Genomic DNA, 14,322 nt, shown 5'->3' with positions numbered 1-14,322 from the left:
CTAGCAACACCCACCAAAAATGAATTTGTTTTTTTAAACGTGCTTTCAAATCAGAAAAATCGCACCGTCCATTATTGTATCAAAACGTACAGTAACAATGAAAATAGAATGCAAAGAAAAACCTTTTCACCAAGTTTTCCTTACTTCCAGCAGCGTCTCCATCTTTTCGTGGACAGAGGTCCACATTTTAGAAATTATTTTAACGCCCTTGGCTAGCGTCATAGCCTTAAGCGATTCTTTCTGTTTTAGTATAGCACAGGCGCTAGAAGTTCTACCTTCGTATTGCTTCGCCAAGTCGACTACACGCACACCTCGCCCATGTCTTTCAGATTTCGAGCATCAATTCAATGGACTTCATTCGCTTCTTCTCAGCATTGACTTTCTTTGGACCCATGGTTAGAAAAAAGACATTTTACATTTTGGAGTTTTTACTCTTACACTCTATCTCCCTCCCGTATAGTAAATTAATAACTACGATTTGCAGAATTGTGGTAAGCAATGTCTAAAACTGAAGTGTTTCACAGAACTGTACAAATAAATTGATATTGAGTTTCTTCTATTAGTTGCAGACACCAGAGAAAGTAGTTCATGTATGAAAGACTGTGTGATGAGGGACCCTGAACGTACAGTCTTAAGGAACCGAGGACTACCCACCAAGAGACGCTATGACCCCCTCCCAGATGCTGGTGGATCCAGAGAAGTAGCAGCTGAGAAGGCTGTGCGGGCCAAAAGGACCAAACATTTGAGCGTAATAACCAGGGTCAAAGCCACCAAGGTGTCAGGCAAGGCTTCATTGGCTAAGAGGACCAAATGCAAGACAAGTGCCAAACTGGAGACCCATAAAGAGCATCAGAGGGTCAAAGCCTCAGAGATGTCAGTGAGGGCTGGACTGGTTAAAGGGACCAAACAGAAGACCGCCACCAAACCAGAAACCCTTCTAAGGAAGCGAAGGATCAAGACCACCAGCGTTCCAATTAAGGTCCGGCCCGCTAAGGGGACCAAGCGTAAAGCCGGTACCAAATCTGAGACCCTTGTGAAGAAGCAGAGATTTGAAACCACCAAGGTGTCTATGAAGATTGTTCAAGCAAATGGATCTAAACGGAAGGCTGTACCCAGACCGCAGACCCTCATGAGTAAGCGCCGAGGTAAAAGTAAACCACAGACCTTAATGAGGAAGCACCGATGTAAAACCAAACCTGAGACCCTCATGAGAAAGCACAGAGGTAAAACCAAACCAGAGATGCTGATGAGGAAAACAAAGAGTACAGCCAAAATGGAGACCGTGTCTGGGAATCGAGGGGGTAAGGTCCAACTGGACAGGCAGATGCGTAGTCGAGGGAGTAATGGCAACCCCGAGATTCGAGCAAGGAGACAAGGGGGTCCAACCAAATCTATGAAGACTGTGCCTGGGACCAAAGGGAGGGTCGACACAAAACGAGAATGCTTAAAAATAAGCAGAGGGTCAGAGCCGCCAATGGGTCAGTGAAAGTCATGACGTCTCGAGGAACTAAACGGAAAGCCAGTATAAAACCAGAGACCCTAACAAGGAGTCAGTGGCTCAAAGCCACCCAGACGTCCATGGTCCAACATGCCGAAAAAAGACTCTTGCCCACGACCGGTCACGGTAAGCCGTCAACAGATGACGTGGAACTCCAGACCAGGTTCTGCTGGATTAAAGTTTTAATTTCATGGGGTTGTGAAGCCAAAGTCTGTCTGTGTGTTTGCAGCCTCGCTTGAGTTCAAGTATCAGCAGCTCGAGAAGATCGGCGAAGGAGGCTTCGGATCGGTCTATGCGGGCTACCGGAAAACAGATTCTTTTCCTGTAAGTACTCCTTATTGAGGCTACCCAGCATGCGTTGTTCAAGTTTTCAATATACGAGATCTGACCTCATCTTAAATTCTACTTACACTGAGGGATCACAAACATACCATTGTTGACAGTTACTTGAAGCAGAGTGTACAGAAATAACCTTGGGCAGTGAGCCACATGCTAATTCGCCAATACATTATCATCTGATCGCCTTTAGTAGCGTCCTCTACTACACACAATTTGAGACATGATATCGTGATATACTGACATACCGAATGGTCATTTGTTACACACTTTCATGGCTGTTTAATTCAAGGACACATTTTCATGATTTTGAAAGTTTTCAATGTATTTTTCTAACCCATATTTGGGAGAGCATTTATTCTGTAACTCAGTAGCGCCACCAAGGAAAGTTAGGAAAAAATGAACCCCTGACACCAGTTATTTGATAGCTTGTTAACTGACACGCTCGCCTTATGCAACTGATTTTAGGCCAACGGTCCATGGTGAAAACTGACTCAGATGAACGCAGGCTCTAGATCAGCGGTGTCAAACTCATTTTTGTCACGGGCTACATCGTAGTTAGGACTTCCCTCGGGGGGCCCGCTACAGCTGTGAACCCATATAAATGAAAGATTACCTCATATGCTGTAATTACATGCAGTATGCACAACACATTGATGAATAACCCATTTTGAAATCAGAAACCTATAAAAATCTGGTTTTCAACTATTACATTTCTTTTCTAAGGGGGATTGGTAACAAAAAAATGCTTGCAAATATTACACCAGAACACAATTAGCAATTTTGATTTGCTTTCGTGGGCTGGATCTGCCCCCCGGGCCACCAGTTTGACACCTGCGCTCTAGATGAAGATGTGGCCGTCCGAATCGTCAAAAATCAATAGGCACACCAATAAGTGTACTTGTATTTTCCATAAAACAATGATATGAAGCTCTTAGCTCGCTAACTGAAATGCTAACGTACTACCAATGACTCAGATGAATGCAGGCTCTGGATAATGCCATATGCAGCTGTCTAAACAGTCAAAAACAAATAGGCCCACTTTCTAAACAATGAAGGCTCCTTGTGTTATCCGTATAATGCTTTTGTTAGATGATGTGAGGCCAGCTATCCATGGTCAAAATTGACCTTGATTAATGCAGTTTCTAGATAAATCCATGCGGAGTCAGTCAAAAACAATAACATGCACCGTTTTAAGCAATGTCCTTATCTATGTAATACTGCTTTTGTTAGGTCACTTGCCGAAATGATGACATGCTACTGACCGAAGGCAAGCTATGACCCAAAACCAGGTGGCCATAGTGAAAGCACTAACAAATCATTGTGTCCTGTAGGTGGCCATCAAACACATTCCCAAAGATGAAGTCAAGAGCATCCCCCTGGTGAGAAGTGCCTTGCCAGAGGCCTCACATTGTTCTTTTCATTAATGATGTTTGTTTATTATCCTTCATTGTCCAATAGAACATAAAGGGGAGGAATCACGACGTCCCCCTGGAGGCGCTGCTCATGCTTCAGGCGTCGTGCATCAAGAACGCAGACGGGAAATCGGCTGTCGTGTCTTTGATGGACAAATACGACTTCGATCAAGAGCTGGTGCTGGTCATGGAGAAGCCGGCGCGGTCCGTGGATCTCTTCACGTACATCACCAGATGTCGGCTTGGAGACCTCAAGGAGAATGAGGCAAAGGTATGGATGGAAAAGGGTCCATGTATATAAAAGATTCATCTACTTTAATGGCTGTGTATGACTTGTCAGAACATCATGAGGCAGTTGGTGGACGCCGCCATCAAAATGCACGCCGTCAACGTCTTCCATCGGGATCTCAAACCGGGAAACATTCTCCTGGAGGCCACCTACGGCGTCCCCCGGGTGCGGGTCATCGACTTCGGCTGCAGCTGCTTTGTAACCGAGGAGCCTTATCATGATTACACTGGTAAGTCGACTCAACCGTATACTTTTGGGATTGTCTCCTAAAAAAAACAATTGGTGGGCGCTGTATTTGGTGCCTGGGTCTTCAGTTGGGACTTACCCGACTTAATTCACCTCTGAAAATGCAACTGTGCCACTGACATCATCTGGCAGAATGTGGACATTGCGACAGACGGGTTTTGCTAGTCAGAAAAGTCGGCTGGAACAAGTTTGGCTCTGATCAACCAATCAGAGGATGGAAAAATGCTGATGTCATCGAGGGCCAGTGCGCTGGCCCTGTGAGGACGAATTTCAAATCGGATTGGTTAAAGATACAATCCCGTTGCTAATATAGTTATATAGGCCAGCACTGCTGATTCTGAAGACTCTGGGCAGATTAGATTGAACTGAGAGAACATATAGAGGCTGAAATCTGATTGGACTAAAAAAAACCTTAACATCCACATTTACTGGAAGCAGTGCAGCCAAGAGAAACACTACAAAATGACGGCTATAGGCTGCTAGGAATAAATGAATACAACTTTATGGTTGGGTCAGGGTTGTAAATGTAGGTCAGTGCTGTTGATAAGTGTTTTCACGCTGATGGCGTATCACCGCTAAGAGCACTGTTCTGTTTTAGGAACCCTCTCCTATGCTCCTCCGGAGTTCGTCCTGAGGGGGTCGTACAGGGCGGGGCCGACCACAGTGTGGCACCTGGGCGCCATGCTCTTTGAGTTACTGGCCGGAAGCAAACAGTTCGACACGCTTCTCTTCATCTCCAAGATGCTCCAACTCAATCGGGTTCTGTCTCAAGGTATTCCTACGGCTGTACAGTGTTCCCTCGCTATATGGCACCTCAATGTTCACGCCTCCACTGTATTGCGTTTTTTTTTTTAATGGGTTTTTACCGTATACTTACCGTAATGCGAAAGGAGAGCCATCGTCACTGATGCACTTTTAATTGCTTTATTAAAAAAGAAAAAGGGTAAGAAAACAAACATGTACAAATCACATTCATACCAACAAAGCAACAGCTCACGGCGAGTTAATCAACATGCAAACTGGCTACCGAGATAGCCAGTTAACAACCAACACACACTCACAGATACTACAGTACAATGTCAGGTTGGCGGCACCAAGTGGACAAAAATAATGCCTGCCATCGAATAATTCATGGGATGATCAGTCGTCGACTCAATTAAAAGATTATTAGCTGCAGCCTTAGTTTGCAATATGTTCAAAAAAGGTGTTTTCATAGGTCTAATTGTGTTTAAAGAGTGTGGGAGGGGTACAAGAAAAATATTTTGAGATGGTATTGCGGGTGTGTCTGGAACATGTACGATAAACGGGGCTTCACTGTACACTTTTGCCCTTCAAGCAAGACTCCCCCCCGTGGTTAAATACTGCAGCTCATGCGTATTTTCATGTTTCTCTCCAATCAGATTGCAGAGATTTCTTGCAGATGTGCTTGAATTGCGACCCAGAGCAGCGCGCCACCCTGGTGCAGGTCCACCAACATCCGTGGCTCATTTGACGATGGCCGCAAATTCAATGTCACGTGGACGATCACTGGAACGGGATCTTTTCTATCCTCGCCGACCACAAATGTACACTGTCACGTGTGTCGGTCACATGTGTGATGTGTAGTCAGGCACTCTGCAGTCCAAAAAAAAAAAAAAAAAAAAAAGCACTTTAAATGATCCCTGGTGCAATTTTCTTTCTATATTCTGAGGGCACATGAAGGAGAACATTGTTTAGAAACAGAACAAGTGTTGTTTACATGACACCGGTTTGAAACTGTCTCAAAGTGGAACAAAACTTGAATAAAGTGTTTCTTCATAAAATGACATGCATATTGCAGTGTGCAGTGAATTCTGCAAGTCCCAACACAAAAACCTTAAAACACATTAATAGAAGTAGTCATAGTAGTAAGAGCAACTTGGAGTCCAATACAGTAATTAAACAATTTTCACATTGGGATTGGGTACATTAGAGTTGGCTACATCCTTGGGGACAGAAATGGACACCCTACTTGTATTTCTGACATTCAAGAATAGAATGAAACAAAAATAGTATCCCTTATTATATAAGAGTAAATGTACATGAATACTGCATACAGGAGAAGTTAATCCACAGCAGCAGCAAGAATAGTCAACAGCATTGTATGTAGCAGACATGTTTTACATGTAAAGCAGCAGTGGATTGAGAACTATACATGAATAATATCCAAAGTAATGTTCTATGCATGATAGTATATATACAGTATACATATGTGAATGTGCAGTGCAGCAAGAATGGTCAGCAGTATTGTCTGATAACATTCAGTAGGCATAATCTTCAGGTTTCAAAACCACAGCAGAACTGCTTATCTGGATTTTGAAACATCCAAGAGAATTGGAAGGCTTGGAGGTAACGCATTCACCGCTCACTTCCTTACCAAATGCACTGTTGTGGGGAACCTTTGCTCCCCTATCAGAAGGTCAAGGTGCTACATTTAAGCACAGATTAAAGACAAAGCCATTTTTTACGAGCATTTGTTACATTTTTGGGGGCTTTTGTAGGGTTTTATTTGTTTGAAGAGTTGCGTGGTTGGACTGTATCAAATGCTTTCGGTGTATAGGTGTACCTAATGTAGTGCCTAGTGTGAATGTAAAAACAGCTAAATAATACTAAACCACGTTCCACATTCATCCATCAATCTTCTATAGGGCTTGTAACGGGGGCGGTGGCCCCGGGCATCCATCCGCACCCCCATTTTGAAAACATTACGTTTCAAGCAAGGACTGCATGGTTATACATGTCTTTTGCTCGTTTATAAAGAACATACAATAAAATAAATGAATAAAATAGTCTCTCAAATTAGAGGGGTGCTGGGATTAAATTAAGGGGTGCTTGAGCACCCTCAAAAAATAGGCCTATGAGTACAATACTGTAATTAAAAAAATAATAATAATTGCTGTTATTTTTGGGAGACTGGTACGGATGAATGCATTTCCATTTATTTGAACGGGCAAAGATGATTTGTGTAAATCACTTATTTGCAAACTTTTCCAAATTTTAGCTTGACTTGTGTGCTTACATTTACAGATATATATATATAGAGACATTTATTATCACGAGCATTTGTTGGTTGATCGTTTCATAGAACTGCAAAATTGGGCCCACGTTTGATGACGTGGCTTTTGCAGCTGTTCCTAATGAAGTGTCCTGCAACGAGCGTCCATAAGAGCCAGATCGTGCCTCGCGTTGACTTTTGAGTAAAACCAGCACACGTTTGATTAAAACAGCATCTGCTAAAGGCAGGCGCACACAACTTGAGCGCTTTGATCGGAACGTCAAGAACGGCTTCCGCCGAGCTCACAAGCGCATCACGAGAAAAGGTGACGGCGCTCCATGTCTTTGTCCAAAGCTGCCTGACTTCTGAAGGTCGTGCTCGACGGCGGTTTAAGTCGCGAGTTGGTGTCACGCCCGTCGGGCCCTTGTTCGAGTCCCGCCGGGCAGCATAGGCGCCTTTGACGTGTTTGTGATCCGAGCCCCTTTATGACCGCACAACAAGTCTCTAAAACACACTTTTTGCATTATGTGCAACCATTCCATGCGGGGAAAGAAGCATAACAAGCGTGTTTGCAGGCAACGACAACAACAACAACAACATGAACGTGGATAAGTTTCACCCTCTCCCATTCCTGCCCACTAACATCCATCCTGGTGAGTTACAAAAATAACATAAATGCATGGAATAATTAATCGACCGTGCTGGTCTTGAAAGGTGCTCTTCTTCAAAGTTGCATTGCAGAAATAGCCCAACATGTTGCAGCATTCATCCGGTTGTAGAACATGCCGAAATAGAAATCCTGTGAAAAATGTGTCGTCGTATTTTATAAGAGTTTTATTTTACAAATCCCAAAATGAAAAAAATAAAGAAATGAATATATAGTAAATAGAACATTTATGACCTGGGCGTGCACACGCTGCAGAATGCTGTGCCGCAATGCAACCCAATTTTCACAATGTAAAGAGTTAATAATAAACATATAACAGAAATATGTCATATATACAGATCTGCACGTTGATACCATGGGGCGCAATGCTGTGCAAAATAGGATTTTAAGAATGTACAAAAATTTCTTATTTGAAAAGATAAAATATTTCTAACAATAAATAAATAAATCTACAAACACTGTATAGTAGAATGTTGTGCAGAATTTTTTTTTTTTATAAAGAGCAAAACAATTTTGTATTAAAATTATATCCAAAACAAATATGGACAATATATATTCAAATACATATGTACAATGCTAATAACAAAATGCTATGCAGCACAGGACCTAATGCACTAGTTTTTAAATTGATCAAATAGAGTAAAAACTTTTTTTTTTAAAAACTCACATTTTTGTTACATTTTTAAATGTATATAAGAAATAATAAAAAAATATCTACATGTAATTAACAAGGACTATACAATAGTTGACCTGCTAGTAATCGAATACAGTGCAGAATGTTATGCAAAATACCGTCCAATGTAGAATGTGCCCGACGATGATAAACTAAATGTAGAGCACAATTGTATAAGAAGCCACAAAAACTAAATGGAGAGCACAATTACATAAGAAGCCAATCAGTGGCAGAGGTCAGGTACGTTGAGTGTTGTTGTTTTACAAAGCTCAAAGCGTGGCAAACCACCCACAGCCGCGCATTACAAGGGAACAATGGCGAATGGTCTTTCGCGTTCAAATTGGCATTTTCAGGATGGACGTACAAACACTACTTCAAAGTGTTTGATGTAAAAGGCAAGAACGTACATGGCAAGTGTACGTTATGTCCTGAAGAAAGGTGTTTGTCCGCATCCGAATTGAAACAGCACAAACATTCTAAGCACTTCCTTGTTATATAAACTCTTATGGGGACTATTTTGTTGATAATACTTAGCAAGTGCAGTATTTACTAATTGTCTTTTTTTTTGTTTTTCACTACGTCGAGTCAAAAGTATTGACTGTTGAAAATTTTAGTAGTGTCAAGCAGTTGTGGGCTGCGGTCCAGTAAATATTACATAAAATTAAGCATCCATCTATGCTGTTCTACTCTCTACAACTGGTCAGGGAAACCTGCCCAAAAAAAATTTAACATTTTTTTTTTTTACATATTTTAATATTTTCAAGTTCAGTTGAGTTACTTCCCCGGGTTATTACATTTATAAAGGAGCAATTCAGTTCGTGCTTCAATTAGTTTTTGGGTGTAAGTAATTAGTAACTGTGACTACTTTTTGAAAGTTATTTTGCCCAACACTGGTTATTACTATGTTTTATAATGTACACTATCTGGAGTGCTATTTTCTTTATTAAAACACGCGTGCACAAAAAAATGGTTGTTTTTTTGGGACTGATTAATGGCATTTCCATTCATTTCAATGTGGAAGATGATTTGAGATCCGACTTACGATTTATGACTGCTTTCTCCTATTAGTTACAGAGACCAGAGACTTCACCCCCTTTATGGAAGGCTGCGTGCTGTTAAAACCTGACACTAAGGCCGTCAGAAATGGAGCCATGCCCATGAGGAGGTTTTGCGGCACCCTCCCAATCGTTGGCGAGCCCAAACAACTGGCAGTCGAGGTGGCACAAACCAAACCGGAGACCAAAGAGCAGAAAGCAGGCGCAGCGGAGACGTCCCAGAAGGTGGCGCCGGTCAAAAGGACCAAGTGTCAGACCACCAAGAAACAACAGACCCTCCCCAAGGAGCAGAGAGCGGAAGCCGCTGAGGTGCCGGCAAATGTTCCGCCGGTCAAAAGGACTAGCAAACGAAAAGCAGCAACGAAACCAGAGCCCCTCACAAAGGAGCAACGAGTCGACGTCACCCAGGTCTTGGCCAAGCAATTGCCCGCTAAAAGGCCCAGGCGCAAGTCCAACGCCAAAGCGGAGACCCTCGCCAAAGAACCCACCACCGAGTTGTCCGTCAAGGCCCTGCTGGCTAAGGTCCTAAACAGCAAATACAGCGCGAAACCCGAAGTGGCCGTCGTCGCCAAGAAGCCGCAGGTGGAAGTCGCCGAGGTGTCCGTCAAAGCTCTGCTGGCCAAGCTAACCACCAAGAGGAAGTCCAGCAACAAAGCGGAAGCCCAAAAGCAAACCAGACAGCCTGTCAAGAAGGTCGCCCAGAAGGCCGCCGCCCTCCCGAGCTGTCCGTGCTGCCCGCCCGCCTTGCAACAGGTCGACACCACCCGAAGTAAGATCGCGTCACCGGAGCGCTGCGGTTATCCGTAGTCGTTTGAATCCCTCAAAAATTGCACAAAACGAAACTAACCTGAAAAGAGAATCGCCGGCTATTGATAAAGCTATGCAGCCATTCGCATAGTCGTTTGGAATCACTCAAAAATGTTACAATTTAAAAAAAAAAAAAATCTAGTTAGATGCAGGCTCTGGATAAAGCGATTCAGTCATCTGCAAAGTCATTTCAATCCTTAAACAATCAAAACGAACCCAGCACATGCAGGATTGGGAAAAGGCAGCATAGTCGTTTAAATACATCAAAGATCCAAACTAAAAGTAAACTCCGGATACAGCTATGAGGCCATTGGCGCGATCGTCCGAATACTTCTAAAATCCATTTGTCCGCTCCAAGGTAAGCGACGCCAAACGTGATTTTTGTGTTCCTAGCGTTGTTTGTGCAGAAGTATCAGCAGCTAGAGAAGCTCGGGGAAGGAGGCTTCGGATCCGTCTACGCCGGTTACAGGAAAAGTGACTGTTTCCCGGTAAGCGTTGACACTCGCTGTCGCACGTACACAAATCCTCATTCCCCGTACAAACTATACGATTCTATCCTGCAGGTGGCCATCAAGTACATCCCCATAGAAAAAGTAGAGAGTGTCTTTTTGGTGAGTGCATCCACATATTGTTGCGATATGCAGTATATACAGCGGGTACGGAAAGTTTTCAGACCCCCTTACATTTTTCACTCTTGGTTATGTTGCAGCCATTTGTTAAAATCATTTAAGTTCATTTTTTTCCCTCATTTAAAAAAACGGAATTTTTGTAAATTTTTTTGCAGATTTATTAAAAAAGAAAAAAGAAAATATCACACAGCCATAAGTATTCAGACCCTTTGCTGTGACACTCAAATTTAAAACTCGGGTGCTGTCCATTTCTTCTGCTCATCCTTAAGATGGTTCTACACCTTCATTGGAGTCCAGCTGTGTTTGATTATACTGCTTGGACTTGATTAGGAAAGCCACACCCCTGTCTATATAAGAGCTGACAGCTCACAGTGCATGTCAGAGCAAATGAGAATCATGAGGTCAAAGGAACTGCCTGAAGAGCTCAGAGACAGAATTGTGGCGAGGCACAGATCTGGCCAAGGTTACAAAACAATTTCTGCTGCACTTAAGGTTCCTAAGAGCACAGTGGCCTCCATAATCCTGAAATGGAAGACGATCAGAACCCTTCCTAGAGCTGGCCGTCCGGCCAAACTGAGTAATTGGGGGAGAAGAGCCTTGGTGAGAGAGGTAAAGAAGAACCCAAAGATCACTGTGGCATCATGACAGCATCATGCTGCGAAGGTGTTTTTCAACTGCAGTGACAGGACGAATACAAGGATATCCCGGACGAAAACTTTCTCCAGAGTGCTCAGAACTGCAGACTGGGCCGAAGGTTCACCTTCAAACAAGACAATGACCCTAAGCACACAGCTAAAATACCGAATGAGTGACTTCAGAACAACTCCGTGACTGTTCTTGAATGGCCCAGCCAGAGCCCTGACTTAAACCCAATGGAGCTATCTCTGTAGAGACCTGAAAATGGCTGCCCACCAACGTTCACCATCCAACCTGACAGAACTGGAGAGGATCCCCAAATCCAGGTGTGAAAAACTTGTTGCAACAGGCTCATGGCTGTATTAGCTCAAAAGGGTGCTCCTACTAAATACTGAGCAAAGGGTCTGAATACTTATGGCTGTGTGATATTTCAGTTCTTCTTTTTTAATAAATCAGCAAAAATTTCAAAATTCCCTTTTTTTTTCTCCTGTCAATATGGAGTGCTTGTGCGTACATTAATGCGGGAAAAAATGAACTTAAATGATTTTAGCAAATGACTGCAATATAAAAGAGTGAAACATTTTTAAGGGGGTCTGAATACTTTCCGTACCCACTGTAGTTGGATTGGTTGATTTCAAATAGATAATTCTTGCATAGTACATCAATGGAAAAGTCCAGAAGGTGTCCTTAGAGGCATGGCTCATGCTGCAAGCATCCTCGTTAAAGAACGCCGATGGGTCCTCCGCAGTCGTCCTGCTGTTGGACACGTACGACCTGGAAAAGGAGCTGGTTCTGGTCATGGAGAGGCCGGTACCCTCTGTGGACCTCTTCACGTTCAGAACCAAATACAAGCTCGGACCCTTAGAGGAGTATGAAGCCAAGGTAAAGAAGTGATAATGACGTTAGATTCGCTAATTGCATATCATTGTGGAGTGAAAATTATTGAATATTTTGAATATTGGGTCTCAAAATGGGCCCAAGTTGTACCTCCTGTGCTTCGATTTGGACACAATTATTGACTTTAAAGGTTTTGTAAATTGAGCTGTCAGTAGTGTAGTGATTCACATCGCTGGCATATACCTCCTCCAATTTGGAAACATTTGTGACAGTTTTTTTTTTGGGGCTAGTTTAGTGGTTAAGGTTGGATATGATAACTTAGACCATTAACAATGGAAATACGCACACACAAAAAGAAGCCTAGCTGAGCAAATTCATGATTAAGTAGAGCCATTACACTCTTAATCACCCTTTCATCCATAAGACAAGCCGGCAACAGGGTCACATAATGGTCTTTTTGTGTTTGTCAGAACATCATGAAGCAGCTGGTGGACGCCGCCATCAAAATGCACGCCGTCAACGTCTTCCATCGGGACCTGAAGCAGAGGAACATCCTGCTGGAGGCCACCTTCAGTCTCCCCCGAGTGCGCCTCATAGACTTCGGCTGCAGCTGCTTCGTCAACGAGGAACCTTATCACGAATATGCCGGTAAAGCGGGATACACCATGCTTGGCGATTTGTATGTTTTTTTTTTTTTTTTTATATCAGTTTGTTTGTACAGAACAAAAATGTGGTTAATTACAAAATGATGATTTTAATTTTTGATTTGTTTTTTTTTTAGAGTAAACATCCAAGGGGGTTGCTTAGCATTCATTCAAAATTAAGACAAGTAATCAAAATGTCATCAAATGTAATTAGTTATATTACTTGGAGAAACGAATTGAAATCGTTACACTCCTATTAGATTTTCAACGGGGTAACTTGTAATTGTACATCTCCGAAGTCATCTTCCCATCTCTCCCCTCACACAACGATATCTCCATTGGCAATCGCGAGTTTGCTCCCCCAAAAGCGAATGTCTGTGACAGTACCAGGATGTCATGACCTGCGACAGGCGGTATGGTACCGGGCATTCAGACTGGTGGAAAATACAAAGAAGAAAAAGTAGTAGTGGAAGATCATAAATAACGTAGATATTTAACATTTACGATTGTCGGGTGCTATTTTTTTTCCGGGGGGTTGCATTGGTTTTATGTTTTTGTGTTTGCATCATTCCTGTGTTTGCAGCGCGTTTGCCCCCGTTGGCCACCGTATTCTGCTGACTTTGATCGCGAGGGAGGAAAAAGGCAAAAATTTAGCCCGATTGTCGGTATGTGTGTACCCCGCTTAAATGGCGATTGTTAAATTTCACGACCCAACTCTGTTGATCACACACACACACATAGTTAACTTTTACCCATTGATTACATTTTTGTTAACAGGCTCAAAGTAGGACTCTCGCCATCGTGTCGTACTTGACATAGCTGATTTGTTTGTGCAGGTCACATGGGATAAATGACAATAAACACAAAAACAGTTTTGTTTTTGTTTTACAGGAACCTTGCGCTACGCCCCTCCAGAGTACGTCTTGAAGAGGCCGTACAAGGCCGGCCCGGCCACCGTATGGCAACTTGGCGCTCTGCTCTTCGAATTGCTGGACGGAACCGAACGTTTTGACACCTTCATGTTCCTCATCAAGGGCCTCACATTGAACCGGGTGCTCTCCCAAGGTAAAAGCCGTTTTCACCTTGATGTCACACATACTTCCGGGACCAATGGAGGTTTGGTTCCTAGTCTGTCTCTTTGGAAGTGGCTACTACGTCTTTCAATCTTTTCTGTTCAACTGGCAGATTTAAATTCAAATTTATTCTTCTCACCAACAGGTTTTGCTAGATTAATTTCTTTTTTTTTGTTTTTTGTTTAAAGTAAATTTAAATAAACCAACTTTTTGGGGTATATCCAGCTGTGCAACTCCAAACACATTGTTTTGTCATTGTTTTCCGATAAAGTCAGTCAGAGCCATTCATTATCTGCCACCCGGAAGTACTTGGTGCCTATTGTTGACAAACACTATGAAATGGTCTATACTGTACTTTTCCACCTACCACTGCAGCTAACGCCCTATTTTGTTCCCTGTTCAGATTGCAAAGACTTCTTATGGATTTGCTTGACGTCAGACACGGACCAGCGAGCCACCTTAGAGCAGATGCAGTGGCATCCGTGGCTCCTCTGATACCACACA

At 42.9% G+C, this 14,322-nt stretch overlaps 2 protein-coding genes across 3 annotated transcripts; both read left to right on the top strand.

Moving 5' to 3' along the window:
• The first annotated feature begins 1,434 nt into the window (after positions 1 to 1,434).
• LOC133465731 (serine/threonine-protein kinase pim-2-like) lies at positions 1,435 to 5,767 on the top strand. Of its 2 annotated transcripts, XM_061748785.1 has the most exons (7): positions 1,435 to 1,624; positions 1,728 to 1,822; positions 3,169 to 3,216; positions 3,296 to 3,520; positions 3,590 to 3,767; positions 4,383 to 4,556; positions 5,185 to 5,767. In XM_061748785.1, the coding sequence occupies exons 1-7, from the start codon at positions 1,441 to 1,443 to the stop codon at positions 5,274 to 5,276; spliced, it is 996 nt and encodes a 331-aa protein (XP_061604769.1). In that variant the 5' UTR covers positions 1,435 to 1,440; the 3' UTR covers positions 5,277 to 5,767. The 2 variants fall into 2 exon arrangements, with proteins under 2 accessions (XP_061604769.1, XP_061604770.1); XM_061748786.1 differs by lacking the exon at positions 3,169 to 3,216.
• A 1,348-nt stretch (positions 5,768 to 7,115) lies between these two features.
• LOC133466351 (probable serine/threonine-protein kinase MARK-A) lies at positions 7,116 to 14,313 on the top strand. The gene is made up of 7 exons (XM_061749954.1): positions 7,116 to 7,450; positions 9,206 to 9,961; positions 10,393 to 10,487; positions 10,563 to 10,610; positions 12,572 to 12,749; positions 13,637 to 13,900; positions 14,222 to 14,313. Exons 1-7 carry the CDS (start codon positions 7,396 to 7,398, stop codon positions 14,311 to 14,313), a joined length of 1,488 nt encoding a protein of 495 aa, XP_061605938.1. The 5' UTR covers positions 7,116 to 7,395.
• The last annotated feature ends 9 nt before the right edge of the window (positions 14,314 to 14,322 follow it).

This window comes from Phyllopteryx taeniolatus, chromosome 16 (assembly GCF_024500385.1).
Source record: "Phyllopteryx taeniolatus isolate TA_2022b chromosome 16, UOR_Ptae_1.2, whole genome shotgun sequence".
NCBI lineage: Eukaryota > Metazoa > Chordata > Actinopteri > Syngnathiformes > Syngnathidae > Phyllopteryx > Phyllopteryx taeniolatus.
The sequence above is the reverse complement of the archived record's forward strand: the minus strand, read 5'-3'. Positions and strand labels throughout refer to the sequence as shown.

What these genes read in the sequence shown, in the direction of transcription:
- LOC133465731 (XM_061748785.1), top strand. Translation starts at nt 1,441, where the DNA reads ATGCTTAAAAATAAGCAGAGGGTCAGAGCCGCCAATGGGTCAGTGAAA. An exon ending in CTTGCCCACGACCGGTCACG is followed by an intron (nt 1,625 to 1,727) that starts GTAAGCCGTCAA and finishes GTGTGTTTGCAG; the next exon opens with CCTCGCTTGAGTTCAAGTAT. An exon ending in TCAAGGAGAATGAGGCAAAG is followed by an intron (nt 3,521 to 3,589) that starts GTATGGATGGAA and finishes ATGACTTGTCAG; the next exon opens with AACATCATGAGGCAGTTGGT.
- LOC133466351 (XM_061749954.1), top strand. Translation starts at nt 7,396, where the DNA reads ATGAACGTGGATAAGTTTCACCCTCTCCCATTCCTGCCCACTAACATC. An exon ending in ACAGGTCGACACCACCCGAA is followed by an intron (nt 9,962 to 10,392) that starts GTAAGATCGCGT and finishes TTGTGTTCCTAG; the next exon opens with CGTTGTTTGTGCAGAAGTAT. An exon ending in TCTTTGGAAGTGGCTACTAC is followed by an intron (nt 13,901 to 14,221) that starts GTCTTTCAATCT and finishes TTCCCTGTTCAG; the next exon opens with ATTGCAAAGACTTCTTATGG.